Raw genomic sequence first — 8,882 nt, 5'->3', positions numbered from 1 at the left:
TAAACGCGTTTTGTATATGTTGCGCGTGGGCCAGAGAGAGAAAACGAATAGTGCGCTGACATCCTCTTAATAAATATCGGCACTGTTGTTGATCTGTTATGTTTTAATATTTGTATAATAAATTGTAATGCAGGTAGGTAGGTACTCATAAATTGATATTTAAAAAAAATAAATATAATTACTATTTTTAATAAAAAAACTATCAAAGGCATAACTTACATCATAATGTATGATAATCTTAGTTATCTATTGGTTCGTGGGACAACCGAAGTAAATCGGAAAGGTGTCTCTTATCTCTATACCGTGATTTTGAAGTTAGTCAAGATGAATTAAATTATAATCTCTTCTGTCCTTTTGTCTAATTTTTAAATGGCGGTGATGTAATGGAGTCGGCCATTGGTCATTGATCACTGTATGTACAACGATCGTGGCCTAAATGGCGAATTCTGTGAACCATCCCCTGATCGGTCTTGTGTTCTTGGTATTATCAACAAGCGTGATTTACAACTATAGTATTTGACAGGAATGCGATTGTACCATGTTATTTATCTTGCACGACAACAATGTGTGGTTTAATTATGCTTGCTTCTACTTCTAGTTAACAATGGGTATTATCGTACTGATTAAATGTATCTCTAGCAGTCGTGTTGGTCGTCGAATAATAATAATATTATACTTAATAGGTATACTTGTATTTCAAATTTTCCCTACACTGTATTCTATTGGTATGCATGTGTAAACATTATAATATATTTGAAATATTATGTGTACGTCGATAACATAATTATGTTCTTAACACATGATAATATAATATGCATGTGATTATTATAAAAATTAGTATTATTTACCTACAACTAATTCTATACTATGTTTTAGTATTTTTACTTTTTAAGAATAAAAAAAGAAAAAAATACCTTATTCGAATTGATTGTTTCTTGATGTCATTTTTACTCTTTAGGTCACGTTTCTAGATTAAATTAAATTCAGGTCAATGTTTTTCAGTTCTCGTTTGATCATAATACTCGATTTTATCTCCAATGTTTTTGAGGTTAGCTACGAATTAATAAATAATCTTTTTTCTTCTTGTATTTTAAATTGCTTATTACAAGATCTCATAACTATTTTGAACTTAAGTTCATAAAATACTTTTTAAATTTTTTGTCACAAAAAATGATTAAAAAAGTTGTTTTAAGCTTTAAAAAAATACCTGTATTATTCATCTTTAAGTATAAGAAATATTATAGAGATTCAAAATTATATTTATGATATTATGGGTACCTGATTATGTTCTTGAAACATTATAATATTATATGCAATTGCATACAAACATAAATTTAATAACAACTGTCTTTCACATACCTGAAAATACCTTGGAAATACATTTAGTACCTAGTGTATCATAGTGATATACTCGTATCACTTTTAATTGTTTGCAATAACTTGAAAATATCTTCGGAAAAATTAAATTGTAAATAACTATAAATTTAACCCAGTGATCGGTGGTTTTACGTAGTTTTTTCAACATCATGGGGGCTTAAATTATAGATTTGTATAGTTCTTGTTTGAAAGTTAGAATACCTACTATACTGGACTTCAGACAGGAGCATAGTGTCACGTTTTTTGTGTTGAATGTCAAAACTGTCAAGAAGACAAAAAAATATACCTGTATATATATATCAAACAAAGAGTTTTGTGACAGCAGAAACTTAAAAGTTCAATTACTGAATGGCTGAAGCGAGAAATATATGATAGTGAACAATCTGAACTCTATTCTTGACAAGAGTTGTAATCAAACTACTTGTATACTTGATGTTCGTCTCAATAAATATTTCATGAATAATTTTTATGACATTTTTATGATATTATTATTATTATTATCAACCTTATTTTGCACCAAGACAATTGGTCCAAACAACCAATAATTTATAATAAGAACGGCTTTTTTTATTTGACTTATTTTGCTCACGTTGCAAGAATATATTTCAAATATTTAGTTTTATTTATTAATTAATTAAATTAAATTAATCATATAATGAAATAATTAGTTATACCATAATGAATAGTTACAATAAGTTTAAAGATACTAAGTTATATATTGTTATTTTAAGATTTTTTTTAGCACCTACTTGAAATTTCCAATATGAGTTAGTTATCTATGTTTTTGCGATGACATATCATTACTTTTAAATGGCTAATCTCTATAATTATGAAAAAAAATTTCTTGTGCCAGGATCAGTGAAGAAAAATGATAGATACAAAATATATAAATATATTATAATATTATATATTTTTCTATTTGTATAATTTTCATATTAATCTATTATTTTGAAACAAAAAAACTTAACACTGCATTTCTATTATTCTGAATAATAGAACGTCTGTGTTTTTAAATAAGATTAATTTTTTCTATAGAATTATTATACCTAACTTCTTTAAAGTTTTGAAATTCATTTTAACTTGATTGTATTTTAATCCATTAATTTCAAAGTCGAACAACTATTTCACAAAGAAATCGTTCTCTGATAATATAAATTCATTGTTTTGAGGTTTTTTCTGAAGTTAAGTTTTATTTTATTATTGATTGATTTTACATAAAGTAGTACATACATTTTTATGCATATATTATAAACTTGTAATTTTTTTTCTTATCTTAATGAACAAAATATTAAAGTATAATTCAACCACCAATATCTTCCAAAATCAAAGTCCAAACTTCCGAAATCCAATTTTTACGAACTGAAATGGCGCTTTGCTCAAACATTTTGAAACTGGTAACAACATTTTACTTAGAATTTGCTTAATTTTGTTATGCTATTTTTAGAATATGTTACTATCTAGTTTTCCACAATCTTCGATGATATACAATTTTTATTTTTATTCTATGTTTTAAAGAAAGTGCGATCACTGGATGGTTTCTTCCCTCACCCTATTCTTGTTCTAAATTTATAGTAACACATATTCTTATTATGCCCTTGTGTATAGATTGTATATATTCTCTAATAACATTAAAAAAAAATTCTATGTTTTAGTATAATGTTTTCACTTTAATTAATAAATCATCATGAATGTTCATTCATTTATTTGTTTTCCTTATATTATGTGATGACTGATTAGTAATGCTAAAAACTTGACGTTAACCACTTGAGTAAAGTTTACCTATAAAATGTACAATAGCTCCGCATAGCCCCGCATAGCTCTTCCTCAATTCGCCAGTGATGGTTATACATTTTACGTATCAATAAAGCGAGGAAAAAAATTACGAAAATGTGAAAAACACGTATTTAATTTTCAAATCTTATAGGAATGGACATTAAACATTTTTAATTACAAAATATAGTTTGAGATGATTTTTTGTGATTTTTGTATTGAAATTATTTTTAGTTATAGGTATGTTTATAAATTGTAGAACCATATTTATCTGATAAGAATAATATTTTGGCTTAAAATAGTTTTTGAAACATTTATAATTTTAGCTGAGATTTAGGACGTTTGAGGCAAAAATATACTAATATATATTTTATATCCTAGACTTAGAATATTGTAATTTGTATTATTTTTTTAAGTGTTATAAATTTCGAATATGCTCATCCGACGTTTACAAATCATCCTGTTAACGCTTGGAAATGCTGTTTGAATATTATGTGTGAATTTCACCAACGATATCCCTTGGGAAAAGAAGGTCGGGAAACGCTGGTAATTTCGTGCCACGGAATTGATGCGAAACTCGTTTTGCGCCAAACAATGTGGAAATTCCATCAAATCACATTAGATGACGAATGCCGCCGTCGAAAGGGCGGTGGTGTTCATGTATTTTTGATGCCACGTAATAATAGGAAAATGCTTCCAATGGCAGCGGTTGCTCTACGCAGTATTGAGATAAATATGACGGGCGTGTTAAAGATGAAAAATGTCCCGGATCTCTGAAATGTATTTTATCTCAACAATCACGTTGATTTAGTGTAATCAGATGGGTGTTTGCTGGAGGTTTGATTAATATAAAATTTAATATAACTCCTATATATTGTTATTACAAGAAAATATTTGAAAAGATATTTTTTATAGGAAATTGCAGTTTTTTAATTGTAGAACAATTATGATTATACTTAGCTCGGTATATAAAATTGAAATATAAAATACATCTGTAAACTGATAGATATTTTTTAGCTTTACGAATTAATTAACGCGTATTTATCTAAAATATTTCATATTGGTTATAGCCTATACGTAGTATAAAATATCGATCAACAGGTTAATCGTACTATACCTATGATAGTATTATTTTATAGAGAATTTTAAGACATTCGAATGATGATATTATGTCGTTTCGAGTTGTGGTCATAAGCCGAAGCCAGGTACTTCATTAATACATCTGCAAACAAAATAATAAATTATTCGTATAATTGTATTCATATTTTAAATGTTTAAACTGTATTCGATTAACATAATTGGCAATATTATATAATAATATAGTATAATTATTAATATGATAGTATTATTTGATTTAAATTGTTCTATAGTTTTTCAGAGCTTATAATAATATATTCGTACCCGTGTGTTGTCAAAATTTGTTTTATGAGTAAACTAAACATTATTTCATACGTGTGAATTGTAATATAATTTGTTCTATGGCACTGCAATACCTATAGTTTTAACAATCAAACAATTTATTATTTATTTTTTAAATTGACAATAAATATTGTTTTTACAATTATGATATTTATGTAACTACTTACAGTTCTTTGTTTTATAAATATTAAAATTATTTTGATCTGTTTCAGCAATCGTCGTATGGAGGTTCCCCGTCACCAGACTTAATGTTAAAAGAAGGAAATCTTCGACGGGTAAGTGTTTATATAAAAATATGTAGAATATTATGATTGAACTTGTCCGATATGTTATCATAAGGAAGCATCATTTTTTTTTTTTTTACCCGAATAGAATAAATATCTGGATTTATATATACCTTGGAGGTGATTTATTGCTCTCTATTATCTTCCGAACGGATACCCAATGGTTTGGAAATATGGTATTTGCGATTAATTTGGAAATAAAAAATAATATATTATATATATTACCTATAGGTATCTCGAATTCCTTTTTTTGTTCGAATTCTATATGCTTTTCTACCGCTACAACCACAATGTTGAAACGTATAAAAAATAAATTGTATACACAATTTATACGCAACATTTACGAGGTTTAGGTATTCTATATATATGTATAGTACTTCCATAATTCGAAAATGTTTTCAAAAAGAACAATATTCCCTGTTGAATTATTTATTGAGAATTTAGTTATTAAAATCGTGTAAAAATGTCTAACAAGCTTGCATTTCATTTTTAAGACTAAAACTATTATAGGCATAGTGCGTGTTTTGTGTAAAATATAAAATATTACCCATACCTTTATTTTCCAAAACAAATTCAATTTTGATTACGGTGTTTTAAACACTATAATTACGCTATTGAAATATATTGCATTGTTTGATTTATTAACTCGGCTACACTTTACTTACCTACACAAAAATATAACGAACATTAATTAAACAAATAATAAAATATAATAGGTAGGTTCTGATATTAATTAAAAATTAATTAATTACTAATACCTCTTGTATTTGTACCATCAACTTTAATTTTAATTTTAATTTTTTAATTTTGATAATATTATTAAATATACGTAATATAAAATATAATCTTAAAAATGATTTATAATATTATTGCTTGTTTTTAATATATTCCGTTATTTGTAGTTGGAGACATCAATTTTTTATTTAACTCCGTGTTTTTTGGCTTTCTAAATTAGATTTTTCATTTTTTATTTAATATTTCCCTTTCTCGTAAAAATAAATATGACTAGTAAATGTATTTCATCCAAGCCGTAAGTTTCTTCACTATGCCATTTATTCATTTATAGTATTTTAAATTTTCAATCCCTTAAACTTTCTCAACATATTTTATAACGAATTACATTCACGCATATTTTACTACACAAAAGATAAATTAACATATGTTTCATTATGTATACGGAATTGTATAGGGTAAAGTAGTAACAGGACATAACTGAACTTTGAAAATAACATACATAATTAGGTACCAATGTGCTTCCTATAAAATTATTTAAATAACTATCGTACGTTGGAAGCAAACCCTTTATAAAATAATACTTATTCGGGTTAGGTCAGGTTATTAGGACAAATTATGACTCTAAAAACGGTATAATAGAAAATGGGAAAATTAAATTCTTTAATTTTTTTAGTGTCAGTTTGGTTAATATATATTACCATACAATTGTAATTATTTTAATATTATAAATGTGTTTTGATTCTTAAATTAAATGTATATTGTGTGATATAATATATTCTCTTTAGTATTTATATACATTATGTATACTTGTTTAAATAACACTCAAAATAAATTTTAGAATTTAAATATTTAAAATTACACAGCTAAAAAAGCACACCACTAATAAAATATAATTTGTGTTATTACAGCGGAGGAATAAGTTGTGTCCATTGATTGATGTTTTTTTTTTTAATTTTTCAATTTTTTATTAAGTATTATATATAATTTATAAACCATTATGTTTGTATCAATGTTATAAATGTATTACATGTGTAGCTGTTTATCGGATCGATGAAACATGCTATTATATTATGAATACCAACATTTTTTAAAAGTTTGCTTGTAATATTTTTATACCAGTGATTACTATATTAAATTGTAAAATAACAATATTGACTCGTTAATATTTTTGTATCCGTGACGTAAATTTAAATATGGTTTTTAAATTTTTTGTGAAAGTGATTCAATTCCCTTTTAAAACACATATTATCAAACGAATTTAGGTCAACCAGGTGCATAAAGTTATACAATTTAAATTAAATTCTTTAATTAATGTTTAAAAATTGTTTGGTGAATAATTTTTTTTTACCCCGTACGGTGTAATATCCGTGCACGCGCTCGTGTACTGCAAAAAATCGTATCGTGCCATTATCCAATATAGTGATATGGTGAAAGAATATGTATTCAACGCTTTAATGTTTGCGGTTTGGGTATCGTTCCGAATTTTTTTGGATTGTTTTCGCGCGTCGCCGTCACGTCTGGTTTTTCCGCCGCAGATGTGACAGCCTCGGTGTTTACAATTTATTATTGTAATGAGGATCCTCTCCGGAATATTTAGAGCCGTATAAATTCACTCACTGTACCCGCAAGTTGTACGTTGTAAATATATATATATACCGAGAGAAAGAGAGAGAGAGAGAGAGAGAGAGAAAGTGTGAGAGAGCAGCCGTTACAAGTATATGCGTGTAAAAATATGTTTCGAGTGTTGTGTATGTATTTGATATCGTTATAAACATGTCGGTTTAGGGTGGAAATGTCTCTTATATTATTATACAGGGTGATCACCTAGTATACTCCCCGCCAGTTTTTCCTCTAATGGATTTATTCGAATTCAGATGTTTGGAATTTTAGATTCTGAGCGGAGCGAGGAAGCTATTGTTTTTACAATGGTGTTTATTATTATTTTTTTTTATTTTTATATCATGTATACAAAATTTCTTCCAGAAGGAGTGTTTCGATTTCAACATATAGTACCTTATCTTTTAGCAAATTGGATCAAGGTGGTACTTCAGAGAGGTCATTTTTCGATTTTCTCAATAGTTATTTAATGTCACGGGAAAAACCACCGGAAAATTATGAAAAAACGCTAAAAATTGGATTTTAATTTCTAACGCTTTGTTTATTACCATAGAAACGAATAAAAAATTATAATATTTTAATATTAATTCAACTTACATGATAAAATAAATAATAATAAAATATAAAATATCCAGACTGACAAACCGTCTACGCTTAGAATCGTTTTTCTTATACAATGATATTATATCATTGAACTCAAGTCCAATACAACCATTATACAATGACCCATTTGTAATCTACTTTACAGCAGAGCGACATCCAATTACCTGCTTTTTAAATTTAATAATACATTTTAAAATGCTTAAAGGTATACGCAATTTAAGCAGTGTCCTATAGGAACTCCGTTTTTCAACTGCAATTTACTCTTTTTTCTTGAAAATTGTTAATTTTGGGAAACACTAATTTTCAAAATTTTATTGATTTATATTTATATTTATCTATCAATATTTTATTATTTGTAAGTAATTTCCTAGTATAATATATACTAGATTCAATATTACTTCAATTTATTTATTTTGTTTAAACCATTTTTAAGGACTATTATTCTTAGTAAATACATTTTAATAACTCAGAAACTAATTGTTTGAATTTTAATTTGGATACAATATATAAATCAAAAATTTGAAAAAATCTGTTTAACAGTTTACACTAAAAAAATTTTGTTCACATTTGAAAAAAAATTTTGTATTGCCACCAGGACAATAATACTTAAAAATTCCTAAATTTAAAATTTGAATAAATTTATTAAAGGAAAAACTGTAGTGAGCTTGGTGAACCACTCTGTATAAAAGCATATATCCTTATCTATGTATATATTGTATACGACACTATCGAACCATTTGCCACTGAATCGCTACGTGAAACTCGTTCAGATACGTATCTTATGACATTATATATTAATAATATATATAAAAAGTATAGCATAGGTGCCAATTTACCACCTATATCGTTGTCGTCATCGCAGCGCCGCCGGGGGGAGAGAAGCGAAGTTTTCTGACGATAAATCAACCGCCGGAAGCGGGTCATTTTATATCGTTCGGCCGGCGAAAACTCACATATTATATATTATATTATTATATACCTTCGTCCAAACGATTATCGAGGCGCCGCCAAGTACCTATACGTTTCGACTCTCTGAACGTGAAACCATCAGTCTACTTACGACAATATAATATAAAG

The 8,882-nt window shown here is 26.9% G+C and overlaps 1 protein-coding gene across 1 annotated transcript in view; it reads left to right on the top strand.

Moving 5' to 3' along the window:
* Nucleotides 1–8,882, top strand: part of LOC100160444 — a 218,942-nt gene that overhangs the window by 80,069 nt on the left and 129,991 nt on the right. Inside the window, exon 3 of the mRNA XM_029489572.1 lies at nucleotides 4,779–4,841. Within this exon, the coding sequence (XP_029345432.1) occupies nucleotides 4,779–4,841 (63 nt within the window). The remainder of the gene's footprint in view (nucleotides 1–4,778; nucleotides 4,842–8,882) is intronic.

This window comes from Acyrthosiphon pisum, chromosome A2 (genome assembly GCF_005508785.2).
Source record: "Acyrthosiphon pisum isolate AL4f chromosome A2, pea_aphid_22Mar2018_4r6ur, whole genome shotgun sequence".
NCBI classification, from domain to species: domain Eukaryota; kingdom Metazoa; phylum Arthropoda; class Insecta; order Hemiptera; family Aphididae; genus Acyrthosiphon; species Acyrthosiphon pisum.
The sequence above is the reverse complement of the archived record's forward strand: the minus strand, read 5'-3'. Positions and strand labels throughout refer to the sequence as shown.